Source organism: Drosophila montana, unplaced genomic scaffold, assembly GCF_035044405.1.
Source record: "Drosophila montana isolate Dmon_TW-CO22-7 unplaced genomic scaffold, ASM3504440v1 contig_1455_1, whole genome shotgun sequence".
NCBI lineage: Eukaryota > Metazoa > Arthropoda > Insecta > Diptera > Drosophilidae > Drosophila > Drosophila montana.
This window is the reverse complement of record NW_026996406.1, coordinates 2154823-2168830: the sequence shown is the minus strand read 5'-3', so window position 1 is coordinate 2168830 and position 14008 is coordinate 2154823. Positions and strand designations below refer to the sequence as shown.

Here is a 14008-nt window from a genome sequence, read left to right as displayed (position 1 = left end):
GAATTGAGTCGTCGACAGGTTGCGATCGCTCGACTCGAGGGAGGGAGGGAGGGAGGTGTAAACACCTTGAGTGCGTCCAAGTAAGGCGAATTCAGGTTGCAGCACACAGTCGAGTGCGATTTGTGGATTTATGGATTCATCGAGTTATGGATTTTATGGATTTACTAAGCATTCGATAAACAATAAACAGACGCGCCTGTAGCCAAATCTAGTATTACAAATTTAAAATAAACAATTGCGAATTGCTGCTGGATTTGAACCGGCGAACTGCCGCTGGCAAGGCTCCAGTTTAAAATAAAGAGGACTGTCAGAGCTTCTCATTGAATTGTCAACAAATCGAATTGCAACTGCTTCCGGCTGACGACCTTTGCAAACAGCCAAATTAAGCTAGAAAACAGCTAGAATTGGCCACACTGCACCGCACGGCATTTCCGCCTGTGCATCGTTTATTAAATGGCAACTTCCCCTGCCCGCGCATGGATTTGAACTGGTCACCGCTTCAACTGCAAACGGCTGCCGGCGGGCTGCACTTGAACCGTTGATATTTTCAGCTGGCATCTGTTGCTGCTGCTGCTTTTGATGCTGCTGCTGCTTTTGATGCTGCCCGGCTCGAATGACCCTCGCAATTTAGCTTGAACGCGTCAACACGGCTGTCAGAACTGCGAGAGAAGGTCAACTAGTGTGGACACAATTGTGGCTTTTAATTGGTTTTTGGTGTTGCTTTTACTTTATTTGGAAACGTTTCATTACAAAGGTTTCTTTAAAATGTACTCTAAAACTCCGGCGGGTATGTGGGGTGGAGGGGGGGGAGAGATTGGCAGCAACTGTTCCAGAATTGTTTTTGGAATGTTTTTAGGCTAAGAATACTTTGTGTTTAGTAGGTAAACGGATTGGAGGGCTTGTTGTAGTTGTAGCCATCGGGACCCAAGGAGCCGGCATCCGTCGGTTGTGGCTCTGGATAGTTTGAGGTGGGTGGGCCCGGTGGTGCGGGCGGGCGCGGCTGGTAGGTGGGCGGTGCGGGTGGTCTAGAAGGAGGAGGACCATAGCCTGGAGTCGGTGCCGGAGGAGCTGGCGGTTGCGGTGGGCGCGGCTGGTAGGTGGGCGGTGCGGGTGGACTAGAAGGAGGAGGACCATAGCCTGGAGTAGGTGCCGGAGGAGCTGGTGGTTGCGGTGGCCGTGGCTGGTATGTGGGCGGTGCTGGCGGGCCAGCTGGTGGTTGTGGGCGTGGCTGGTAGGTAGGCTGTGCAGGTGGTGGCACATAGCCGGGAGTGGGTGCTGGTGGTGCAGGTGGTGCTGGCGGGCGTGGCTGATAGGTGGGCGGTGCTGGTGGTGGTCCAGACGGTGGTGGTCCATAAGACGGAGCCGGAGCCGAGGGCTGTGGTGCGGGAGGACCAGAGGGCGGCAGGTACTCAGCGGGCGGTTGCTGTGGACGCGGTGCCGGAGGACTAGGTGGCTGCGGACGTGGTGGCTGCGGACGTGGTGGCTGTGGCTGTGGCTGCGTTGGTGGTGGACCATACGAAGGCTGTGGTGCTGGCGGGGTAGGACGTTGAGGCACGGGGCGTGGCTTGGGCTGCTGCGGCTGATCGGGCGGCAAGTATTCCGGACCGGCTGGCGGCGGCAGAGTCTGTGGTGGTCCATAAGACGGAGCCGGAGCCGATGGCTGTGGCTGCGGACGCGGTGGTTGCGTTTGCGGCGGTCCATAGGACGGACCTGGAGCCGTGGGCTGTGGCTGTGGCTGCGGCTGTGGACGTGGCGGTTGAGTTTGTGGCGGACCGTATGAGGGAGCAGGAGCCGTGGGCTGCGGACGCGGTGGCTGCGTTTGCGGCGGTCCATAAGACGGGCCGGGTGCGGTGGGTATCGGCTGTGGCTGCGTCTGAGGTGGCCCGTAAGACGGCGACGGAGACTGCGGCTGTGGCTGAGGTCGCGGCGGCTGCGTCTGTGGTGGCCCGTAAGACGGCGACGGAGACTGCGGCTGCGGCTGAGGTCGCGGCGGCTGCGTCTGAGGTGGCCCGTAAGACGGCGACGGAGGCTGCGGCTGCGGCTGTGGTCGCGGCGGCGGCTGCGTCTGTGGCGGTCCGTACGAAGGCGCCGGCGCCGAAGGAGCCGGTCCAGGTATCAGGCCGCTATCCTCGATGCCATTGCCCGTGGGCGGCGGTGGAAACGGCTGCGAGGGCTGCTTATAATGATATCCATCCTCCTGCAGATCGGTGTCCAGATGCGAGACATCCGCAAAGACGCCGGCCGCAGCGAGCACCGCCGCCAACAGAGGCAGTAATAGGCGCTGCAAGGGGAACACAATAACATGATCAGGTCCAAAACGGGGTGGTGGGAGGAAGGGGGGGATTTATTTGGAGAGAGAAGATGCCTGTGACGAACTCACCATGCTGGCTCAAGCGAACGACGATCCCAGAAACGTAGCGCGAATTCTCACACACAGTTTTTCCCAGCACAAGTGGAAAATGCACGACGAGAGCACACGAAAAATTATTTTTACCGGTTTGGCGAACACACACGAAACTCGAGACTGGGAGTGGGAGCAAGCGAAGCCAGCGACGTCTTCGTTGCAAAATCAGAAAATCGAATGATGCCCAAATGTTCTCCCTTGGCGAATTTATACCGCAGCAGCAGCAGCAGCCCCTAAGCCGGAGCTCAGCTCAGCTCAGCTCAATAGATGCCAAATGCTTTTGACTCGGCTTTTTTGAGTCGGGCCAACGAGTTTTTGGCTCAGACTCAGAGTCTCAGTTGGAGTCATCGTCGTGATGCTGCAACCTTTGTTAGTCGTTGTTGTTGTTGTTTCTGTTATTGTTGTTGTTGTTGTAGTTGTAGTTGTTGCTGTGCTTGGTAATCAACGGCGATTGTAAGTCAATAACAACGCGTACCAGTTAGTTTTTGTATTTAAGCGCTTAGGGTTTTTATGCCACACAACGGGTTGGCCCTGGCTAGCAGAAGTGTTAACCAGGAACCAGGTGCTTATCAAGCTGCTCATCAAGCAAATATTATATCATATTACCAGAATAGATTACCCGGCGTTCACCGAGTCCAATTAATATTGTTGCAGATCGAGAAATTCTTATAATTCGCAACGATTAAAAGCCGCTCTCCTGGGCCGTTGTTAACTGTCACTAATTTTATATGTTTTGTTTGTTGTTTAATTAACTATTATTGCTTTATTCCTAATTAAAAATTAAAAAGGCATTAAAAATTGTTGCTGCATTTGAGTTAAAAATTAAAAAAACATTAAAAATTGTTACTGCCTTTGAACCGATGACCTCTCACTTTCTTTTCCGACGCTTAAACACCTAAGCCTCACACGCTCCCTACCTCAAGCTTCCAAAGCACAATTGTATGATGTATGATGTATGGCGTATGATGTATGATGTGTTATGTATGATGTATGATGATTGATGTGTGATGATTGATGTATGATGATTGATGTATGATGTATGATGTATTATGTATGATGTATGATGTATGATGTATGATGTATGATGTATAATGTATGACGTATGATGTAGGATGTATGATGTATGATGTATGATATATAATGTATGATGTATAATGTATGATTTAAGATGATGTTCTATGAGGTTTTCATACAACATTTGAAAATCCTTCTTCTCAAATTGAAGCCAGAATTTCCCAAAGTCCCTTCTTACTGCTCCCTTGCAACCCGAAAGGAAACTTCTGTTAAACTCTCAGCGTCTTATCTCCAACATAATGTATATTGATCGCCAGCCCTTCCTTCTGTCAAGTCAAACTTTAATGTATATATTTGTATGCCCAAGCTCAATCATGGACATGTATTTGAGTGACAGCGCGTGGGTTGATAAATGTGCGAAATACCTGGCGCATTTGCATATTTTTAGACATTCGCAAATCATCATAACTGAAGCTGGCGGCGATGACAAATCGTGGCTAACAGCAAAATCGTGCCAAAAGAGTTGCTTTTGTCAAAATGGCCGCTGCCTACTGTGGAGTATATTTACTGTTATTTATGGCAGTGGCAACAATTGGAAAATCATTTGACTTGACAGCCGCCCAGCTGGTCCATAAATACAATGCTTGCAGATAAAATGTCAATTCCAATTAATTAATAAGCCAATTAGCCAGGCGGGCTGCGGGCTGCGGGCTGCGGGTTACGGGTTACGCGGCGTATGCGCAATGCACACTGCGCTGAGCCAGTTTCCAGTCGAGACGATTCAGTTTCTCTTCGAATACCCTATAAGCTCGGCAAATGTTTATAGAAGGGGTATATATGTGCTAATATGTATGTGAGAAGCAGAAGCTGGAATATCTGTCTCTATAAGAAATATATATTGAGTACTTTAAAAGATAAAGACTTCAAACATCATGGAGCTCTTTCGTATACATACCACAAAGAACAAGCTATGTTTTCTGCAACATCGATAAATATCGATTTGTAGCTTAGGTTAGTCAAACATGTTATTAAGAGTTTATAAAACGAAGATTTCTCTAGCTGTATCTACGATTTCGTATTTAGAATTAAATAAAGAGGAATCTGCTTCTTCTTTATGTGTCTTTACTTATTAAAATCGATAAATATCGATACACACATTATTAAGAAGAAGATCAGATCGAGTATATTTCAACCTTTGGGACACTTTCCCCACACGAACAAATAAAACTGAAGGAATTTGTAAATAAAATTATCTTGAGAAAATGTATGTAGTTATTTTATATGTCCTTTAAAACAGGGTATCTCCCAGTCGCACTCCCACACACTTGTTGCTTATATTTGTTTTTTTTATTAATTAACTTTGCATTTTTATTAGTTTTCGTGTTTTTGGCTTTGCTTTGGTGTATTGCCTACAGGTTTTTGGTTGTGTGTTTTTGCGTTTGTTTTGAATTTTTCAGTTGAAGTTTTCATTGCATTGTTATTGTTGTGCGTGAAGCATTTACAAATTGTGTTTAGGTTTCAATCTTAAATTGCTTTACTTAAGTGTCTAACATAACAAGCTGCGAAAACCGTCCAGTTATCAGTTTTTATTGCGCTTAAACTAAGACAATTCTATTAATTATTTAGTCAATTACTCGTACATTATATAATAAATAAAAGATCTGTTCACAATTCCACTAGTTTGTTTGTTTTTATGTTTATGGCCTGCCTTTTTTTAATTGATTAATTTGCTTTTGATTTGGTTTTGTATGAATTCTATGCCTAAATGTGAAGCGTTTAATGAGATAATTTTTTCTTTTATTTTGTTTATTTTGTATTAACTTGTTTTGTCGTTAGCCCTAGAAGGTGCCAATTATTGTTATCAGAAATCTAAAAATCCGCTTAACTCGTTTTCGTATTATTTATGTTCGTTTATTGTTGCAATGTTGCAATGTTTAACCTTTTAGTTGCCGCGATGCGCTGCGTCCGCGTCTACTTGCCGCGATAGATCTCAATGATGCGATCCTGGTCGACATACTCGAAGATATGTGGCGCATCCATCAGAATGCCAATCGTGCCGGCCGTGGTCACAATAAAGAATATGTACAGCTGCAGGCGATCAATGACCATGGCCACGTACTTCCAATCCTCGCGAGTCTGTCAAAAGTCAATCTTGAGATAATCCCCCGCGAAAGTATCTTGAAAAAGTAACTCACCTGTATGTAGAGATCCTCGTTGCGCAGATGCTCGGCTATGAACTCGACCGCCTCGGTGGCCTTGCTGGCCTCCGGCGATAATAATATGGAGTCGGAGGATTCGCTCTCGCGACGGCAGCCGTCGCCCAGGCCCAGCTCGGCGCCGCTGTTCACCTTGCGATTGATCTTGCAGTTGGGATGATGCAGATCCGACAGCTCCATCACCTCCATTTTGGACTGCTTGCCGCCGATTGCGCTGATATGCTTGGGCAGCTCGGCCGGCGAGCCGTACGAGGGATGCGGATGCGCCGGCATGCTCATCCCGGGCATTTCCATCATCCAGCGTAGGCGTGTCTTGCGCGGCCTCTTCATCAGCAGAAAGGCGGGCAGATAGTGCAGGAAGACGGAACGTATCCACATGGGCATGCGATGTGTGCGCGGCCCACGGAAGTTCCAATTGATAATTATGACCGTGACCAGAATGGAGACCGTGTTCATAATGAACGTAAAGAGCAGATATTTGGCTATCAGCGGCAGCACCAGCGATGTCGGCGGCAGAATCTTCGAGACGAGCAACAGGAACACAACCAGTGACAGCAGAATGCTAATGCCCAGCGTGACCTGCGGCATGGAACCGGCTTAGAAGCTGAACAAATAACTGAGCTCTAGTCGGCGGTGTCCGACTGACCGATACCCTGTGCCTACCTATCTTTAAGAAGAACCATGCTAGAAACGTTCTTTATATACATTCACAAATAAAACACATTCTTCCCATTCTTCTCTTCTTTCCATGTACGGTAAATCTCGTTTTGGGTAACCTCGGAGCTTGAAGTCCGATCAGGGCTTAAATTTATTCAATACGAGAAGCTACATGCTAAGTTTGATGCAAATAGCTCTAATAATCATCGTGTTAAGCATAAAAAACGAGTCTATGTATCGATATTTATCGATATTATGAAAAAGGAGTAGATATCGAAACGACTGAGAATCTCTGTCTACGTTTGGCTTACGAGAATATATATATCTCAAACTCGAGGAATCCAGCTTTTTACTCTTAAATAAACCAAGTGTTAGTATCGATATTTATCGATATTATGAAAATGGGGGAAAGAATCCTGGACTACGAGTCTCCTTCTGCGTTTATATATATCTGAAACTTCAGGTCTCCAGCTTTTTACGCTTAAAAACACCAAGTGCAAATATCGATATTTATCGATATTACGAAAAAGGGAGTAGATATCGAAAGGACTGGGAATCTCTTTTAGCTTTGGGCTTACGAGAATATATATTTCAAACTTCCAGTCTCCAGATTTTATAGTCTTCGAGATAGTTGCCTTCATAGAGACAGACAAACGGACAGACATGATTCGATAGGTCGACTCAGCTATTGAATACAAGAATATATATAATTTATAGAGTCTGACCGTTACATACGTATTAACAAAAACAATATACTCTTCTTACCCAATTTCCAGTGGGTTCAAGGTATAAAAATTGAAACGAACCCGTGTCAAATTGAGCTCACCTTTTCGCCAGCCTCGGCGGGCAGATAGAAGACGAGCACGCAGAGAAATGAGATCAGCACCGTGGGCAAAATCAAGTTGACTGTGTAGAATAGAGTTTTGCGTCGTATGATAATGTAAAAGGTGATGTCCGTTTCGGTTGGATGATTGCTGTCGCCCTCGTATACGTTGAGATAGGCGGGCACTTCGATAATATCCCAGGTGCCCGATTTCCAGTAATCGGACAGATCGACAAAGTTCTTGTTGTTGTACAGCGCCAGCGAGACCTGATCCCCATTAAATGTCCAGGAGCCGAACTTCATGATGCACGTCTGCTGATCGAAGGGGAAGTAGGTGACATCAATTGTGCACGAGCTCTGATAAATGGCCGGCGGAACCCAGAGCACCTCGCCCGTCGGATAGATGAGCACGTTCGACTTGTAGCGCACCTCGTAGTTGCCATCGGCGCTGGGACACAAAGACAGAAAGGCATATAAGTAGATGGCACGCGACAAAATGAGCAAAACCTAAGTACAGTAAACATTCAATACGATGCACAATACAAAGAGTTACAATTATACAGAGAGAGAGAGAGAGAGAGAGCGAGAGAGGGGGAGAGTTGTTAGTAGAGCTAAAGAGCCATTTACTCACTTATTGAAGAGCACAATGTCCGGCTTCCAAACCTTATCCGGGGGCAGACGGAGCACCCCGATGCCGCCGTAGTCAGCCTCATCCCATTGCAGCTGATAGTCGTACCAAACCAAACGTAGCCAAACGTTTGATTTCATAATTTGATTTTTCTCATTCTTGGTTTCAATTTTGTTTCAGTTCGGTTTTTTTTTTTTCGAGTGAATTGATATTCGATATATTCGATATTTGTGGAGATGATGGTGGTTGATTGTTTAAGGTGATGGTAGAGAATCGATCGTACGCACCGTATACGTAATATTTGTATATTTTGTTTATTTTGGCGATTCAATGCGAATCGGAATCAATTTCAGACAGAGAGCAAAATATATTTGAGAGAGCGGGTGGGAAGTTGTTAAGTTAAGTTAAGTCATTATTTGCATTTGATTGTTGTTGTTGTTGATGTTTGTTGTTTGTTGTTTAAATTTAATAATTTTCTCATAATTGTTAGTATATGTATCAAGATTGTTTAGTTTTTAGTTGTAATTTAAAAAATGCAATGCAATTGTTTTATTTATTAATTAGAGTTAGTTTTTATCGTATTGCTAGGCATGAAGTTTCACTACAAACATACAAATACAAGTCAAGACAACACGTGTAATTAAGTATTTACAAAGCATAATCGTAACTGAAAATGGCTGGCGGGCCAAAGCCACGCCCACAAATCGAACGCATATATATACATATACATATATAGCATATACGTTGGGGGCGTTGGGGCGTGGCTGTGCAGCAACAAAACTCAAGAATTATTTATGAACAGAACTCGTAAGTACAGTTTTACACGCTACTAAAGTTAGTATCTTTTATTATTTAGCATTAATTTTGGTTTTTTGTTTTCTATTTTTTGTTTAAATTTTGATTTGGATTTTATGGGAACACTTACGACATTGATTAGCTGTACGAACGCCAAACCAAATCTTACTCCAACTTTTTGTGTCATATTTTGTACGGGTCGTATGAGTTTATTGTAGCCTCGAAAGAGGTCACGCACCAGGCGCTCTTCGTCTTCGGATGCACTGACTAAAGAAACACACACGAAACGGAAAAACCACAAGAAAAACCGAAAAAGCCGGGGAAAAGCCGGGTAAAAGCAAAATGTTTGGCAAAACAATAAAGAGAAAACCAAAAAGAAAAACAACAGAATGCGGAGAATAGAACAAAGAAGAGTCAGAAAAAAAACACACAAAGACGAAACAAATATGAGCAAATTTTTCTTAATTTCTTCTTTAATTTTTAATTTATTTTTTTTTTTTTGTGTGGATTGTATTTTCTTTTTATACCCTGAACCCATTAGAGATGTGTGAGAAGGTCGATGGATTTTGTGCAAGTGTATGTGACGGAAGAAAATGTCTCCCAATAGTATATATACCCTTTCCCTCTGTCTGTTCGTTTGAGTGAACTACAAATCCAGGGACTGGAAATTTGAAATCCGTATTCTCGTAATGTACCCCGAAGGAATTATATTTTGATATCTCTTTTCGATTTCATGTTATCGATAAATATCGCCTTAGATATATGATTTTAAGCAACCCATAAATATTTATATTCCTTTCCGTCTGTCAGTTCGTCAGTTCGCCGAACTATAAATCCAGAGACTGAAAATTAAAAATCTATATTCTCTTATACATATATATATATATATATATCCAAAGGGAAATCGTTAATTATTCTGTGATATCCCTTTCCGATCTCATATTATCGATAAATATCGCATTTGATACATTGTTTGAAGCATCAATCCCATAAAAATATATTTTCCTTCCCTCTGTCTGATCGTCTGATCGAAAACTAAAAATCTAGAGTCTTGTAATTTGAATATATACCGTAGGCAGAAGGAATTTTTAATTATTTTTCGATATATCTGTCCAATATAATGTTATCGATAAATTTGGCATTCCATACCTAGTTTTTTAAGCATAACTCGAAGATTATAAAACTAGATATACCAAACTTGTGTCTTCTTAGATATACTCTACATTTTCCCCAAAATCTAGAGAAAAAAAAGTCATTTTTAGAGGCTGTCGCTTTGGTATAAGTGCATCGTAGGATGCAAATCTTCGTAAAGATCGGACTATAAGCACCGAAGGTACTCAAGAATGCATTTCCCTTAATGTGGAGCAAAGTGGAGAAGTTGGTGCACATGTGTGTATGTATGTTTTGAAGGAGAACAGAATGTTTTTAAAGTTAGCGCTAGGTTCAGGGTATCTCCTAGTCGGGCACGCCCGACTAGCTTATATTGTTATAGTTCTTGTTAATGTTCATGTTGTAGTTGTGATAGTCTTTAGTTTCAATGGGCTTATAATGGTTGGCAAAGCGTAGACAGTGTAACGGAGATAGAGAGAGGGAGAGAGCGAGAGTGAGAGAGAGAGAGGGGGGGAGAGAGAGAGAGAAAGAGACGGAGACAGAGCCAGAGTGGGAGAGGGAAAAAGCGCGCGAGAGTTAGTTAAAGGTTTTTCACTTAACGCCGATTCTTGAAGAGCTTTCATTTAAATTTCAACTAGGGAAAAATTAAGATGACGAAACATGAAAGCCGCTCGTTTTGTTGTTGTTGTTTTTATCAATTTTCATTAGTTCAGTGTTTGTTGTGTTGTTGTTGTTGTTGTTGGCTTGTGATGCGAATATACGTATATGTGATTGGTTAAGGCCTACGTTGCGTATACGCCGCATGTGACGCCGTTGCATTAAAGCGGCGCACTTTAATGCAAGGACCTCTTTCGAAAAAACAGTCCTAGAGCTAGTTACAATTGAGTGCCAAACGGGTGTGCTCGACTAAAGGCTGCCCTGCAAAGCTGCTAAGACAAGTTCAAACATTTAAATGCTACTCTAATTTGTTGACAGCTACGTTTATCCGACACCTAAAGGGAGCGAGAGCGAGAGAGAGAGAGAGAGAGAGAGCAGAACTCTCTGCTGACAGCGCACATGTGCAGAAAACTGGGATGCGGATGCTGCTGCTGATGATGGTATGAGTGTGTGTGTGTGTGTGTGTGTGTGTGTGTGTGTGTGTGTGTGTGTGTGTGTGTGTGTGTGTGTGTGTGTGTGTGTGTGTGTGTGTGTGTGTGTGTGTGTGTGTGTGTGTGTGTGTGTGTGAAGTAGCTATCATGACCGGGTTATGCTTGTCTATGTGTGTTATATAGAGCACAAACTGCCGCTGTACCCATTATGAGCAAATGTTTGTTACAGGCAGAAGAAGACGACCAAATATAAATATTCCTCATCTGTGTCGATCTGGCAAGAGAATTGGAATTTAATATACCTATATTTCCCTATATATAGATGAAAATTCATTTTGAGACTTGGCTTTTAAGCATAACTCGAAAATTATAAAACCTATTTATACCAAATTTATGGTGTGGCTTGTCTTTTAGTATATACAGATAAAGAATACTTCATTTTGTTGATATATTCCCCGTTTCCCTCTGTAATTGCAAAAAGACTCATTTTTAAAGACAGCGCCTTGCGTTTTGGCAAGTGCACACATTTTTATGCCAGATTTAAGCACTGAAAATATCATAAAAATCGAACTATAAACAACTGAGTTATTTAAGAACGTATTTTCATAAATGGATTGAAAGAGAAGGCACATTTAGTTAAAGGCGTGAGTTCGTGTGTGTCTTTGTGAGTGTATAGAGGTTAGAACGTTGGCTTCAGGGTATCTTCTAGTCGGGCACTCCCGACTGGAGCACTCATGGTACTTGATTTATTCTATGCTGCTGGTGCTGGGTTGTTTGAGTTGCAGTTGAGCTATTTAATTGTATGAGCATGTACATATATGAGTGTGCGTGTGTGTGTGTGTGTGTGTGTGTGTGTGTGTGTGTGTGAGTGTGTGTGAGCTCTAAGTAGACACCATGTTTGGGGGGGTTTTCTTTGTCGAGTGTTTTTCTTTTCGCTTACAATTTTAGGCTAGGCTTGGACTAAGTACTCGATTTAGGCGATATTGGACTGCTCAGAACAGAAGGAGTATGAATTAAGATTCGGCAGTTGATACAGAAATCTGTTTTGCATTTTGATCAACAAAACTATTTCGGTTCATTTTTTTTTTTCTCAGTATTTTGTTGTTTTTTTTCTTCTTCATATATATATTTTTTTTGCTTTTTTTTGTATTCAGTTGCTTTGATGTGTATCCAACTGCGGCAGCGCCAAAAAAAGGGAGTTTTTGCTACGCTTTGCAGTACAAAATTCATAATTATTTTCGGGGTTAGAGGGTGTGGGGTTGGTAAAAGATGTTTAATTACAAAAAGCAGAGAGATTGGCTAATAGCGCTAAGTAGTTGGATTGTTATGAGAAATAGTTGTAGTTGCTTGTAAATAGTAAAAGTAAGGGAGCATATATTTGATATAGATAGGTTAAGAAGTTGGAGCTATGCTAAGGCATTTGTTTATATAGCTAGCAGGAGGATATATAAAGAAGATCTAAGCTGCAGTTAAAGTAAGAGCGGGTGCTAGGAGAGAGAGAGAGAGATAGATAGAGAAAACGAGAGAGAGAGAGAGAGAGAGAGAGGCTATGGCTACTTTACGAGTATATTTCATGGCATATACAAATTTAGAAGAGTTGCATTTAATGATCGGCGCAGTCGTTGGTATCGTATTCTTTTTTTTTATCGCATTTTTTTTTTGGCAGCGCTGCAGCAGAGCGACGCTTTGGCAAATTCCTCAAGTTTCGTTTGTGTGTTGTTGTACTTATTTGAATATTTGTTGTTGCTGCTGCTGTTTGGCTATACTATATATACTATATATAGATATCTGAAGCTGGACAAAGGCGGCGGCACAGGCACAGGCTGAGGATGAGGAAGAGCTGGTTGCTGCGGCTGAGGCTGTGGCTGTGGCTGTGGCAGAGGCCGAGGCTGTTGGGTTGTCGTTGGTTTTTCTTTTTATTGGCTAGTGGAAAAACTTTGCGGAATTTGTCAAGGCGTCGCTGCTAGCGCGTTTGTATTAAATTTAAGAAAAAAATCAAATCATTGCTGTAAAATTTGTTGCTTGCGCTTTGGCTTTCAACACGGCTTTCAAAAATACATATAGATATATATACGTTATATATAGATGGGATTATGTTTGTTAGCTTCATTGCATAACTCCCCCCGGAAAATTTTGGGCAAATGCCACGCCCCCCACCACGTACCTTGTGCAATCAATAGCAGCGCCAGGAGGCTGCCCAGCAGCCAAGTTCTGGCATTTAAATCCATTTTCCGTGTGTGATTTGTCCTTCCTCTTAAATATGCAGTCCAGGCATAATTATTAATTCAGGTAAGCTACACGCCTCGCACTTCCAGTGAAAAATAACTTATAATTCCCGAAAAGTTAGCTCTTCTGTATATTGTGAACTTTACCTAGTAATTTTTGTCTTTCTGCTGTTTTTACACAATTTTTCCGCAGCTTTTCGTTTGACCTGCACGAATTTTCCAACCTTTTGCAGCGGCAGCTCGAGTGCGGATTAAGAAGAACTTCGAGTTCTGGATAAAATCAATGCGAGGCGAGATGTTCGATGCGCACAGCAGCCGAGAGAGAGGAGAGAGCAAAGCGCAGACGCTCTCCCACTCTCTCTCTCTCTCTCATTTTCCCGCTCTCTCTCTCTATCTCTGAGAGCGCGGCACAGTTTGTAAACAAAAGACACGTTTTAAGGGTTGGCCTTGTCGTCGGCTTCTGGTTCAGCACCCTTCATTGTTTCGGCCAGGGCTCAGCTGTTGCTGGCTTTGTTTACATGAAAAGCCACGCCAGAGTTCCAGAGTTGCCAACGTCAATTAGATTCTTACACAGTGCGTGGGAATAGTAATGCTCCAATGCGAACGCTTCCTCAATTTTATTTTGTCTATTTTTGAGCTGTTTTTTTTTAAGCTGTTTAATTATGACACAAACAACTGTGCGAGGTCAAGGGGAGGGGGGGCGTCAACGGGGCATACGATTTGCTACGCTTCATCATTATAGCCAGAAGCTGGCCATTAACATTAAGCAGTTCCTCATGGCGCCCAAATGATATGCAAAAACAAAACAAAAAAAATTAAAACATCATAAACTTGTCCCAACATTTCGTTACGCACCTTAGTTAAACGTTAGCGGAAAGATGATTCGATTAGCATTTTTAATAGAAGTAAACAACTGCGACAAAGTATATATATTCTTTAGCTGAGTTGATATAGAGATGAACATCTGCAAAATAGTCTCTCAGTTGAGGCAAAGTTTCGTCTTTCTGTTGCAGACATTACACAAGTCGAAGCTGACCGGATCGAACTT

At 43.0% G+C, this 14008-nt stretch overlaps 2 protein-coding genes across 2 annotated transcripts; both read right to left on the bottom strand.

Annotated features, from left to right (window-relative positions):
* Positions 1-698: 698 nt before the first annotated feature.
* LOC135431009 (basic proline-rich protein) lies at positions 699-2587 on the bottom strand. Its single transcript, XM_064685887.1, has 2 exons — positions 2381-2587; positions 699-2281 (listed from the first exon to the last, which is right to left on the bottom strand). Exons 1-2 carry the CDS (start codon positions 2381-2383, stop codon positions 875-877), a joined length of 1410 nt encoding a protein of 469 aa, XP_064541957.1. The 5' UTR covers positions 2384-2587; the 3' UTR covers positions 699-874.
* A 2090-nt stretch (positions 2588-4677) lies between these two features.
* Positions 4678-13222, bottom strand: nAChRbeta1 (nicotinic acetylcholine receptor beta1). Its single transcript, XM_064686260.1, has 7 exons — positions 13108-13222; positions 12900-13043; positions 8668-8804; positions 7746-7900; positions 7118-7562; positions 5614-6213; positions 4678-5554 (listed from the first exon to the last, which is right to left on the bottom strand). The coding sequence occupies exons 2-7, from the start codon at positions 12961-12963 to the stop codon at positions 5390-5392; spliced, it is 1566 nt and encodes a 521-aa protein (XP_064542330.1). The 5' UTR covers positions 12964-13043; positions 13108-13222; the 3' UTR covers positions 4678-5389.
* Positions 13223-14008: the final 786 nt, after the last annotated feature.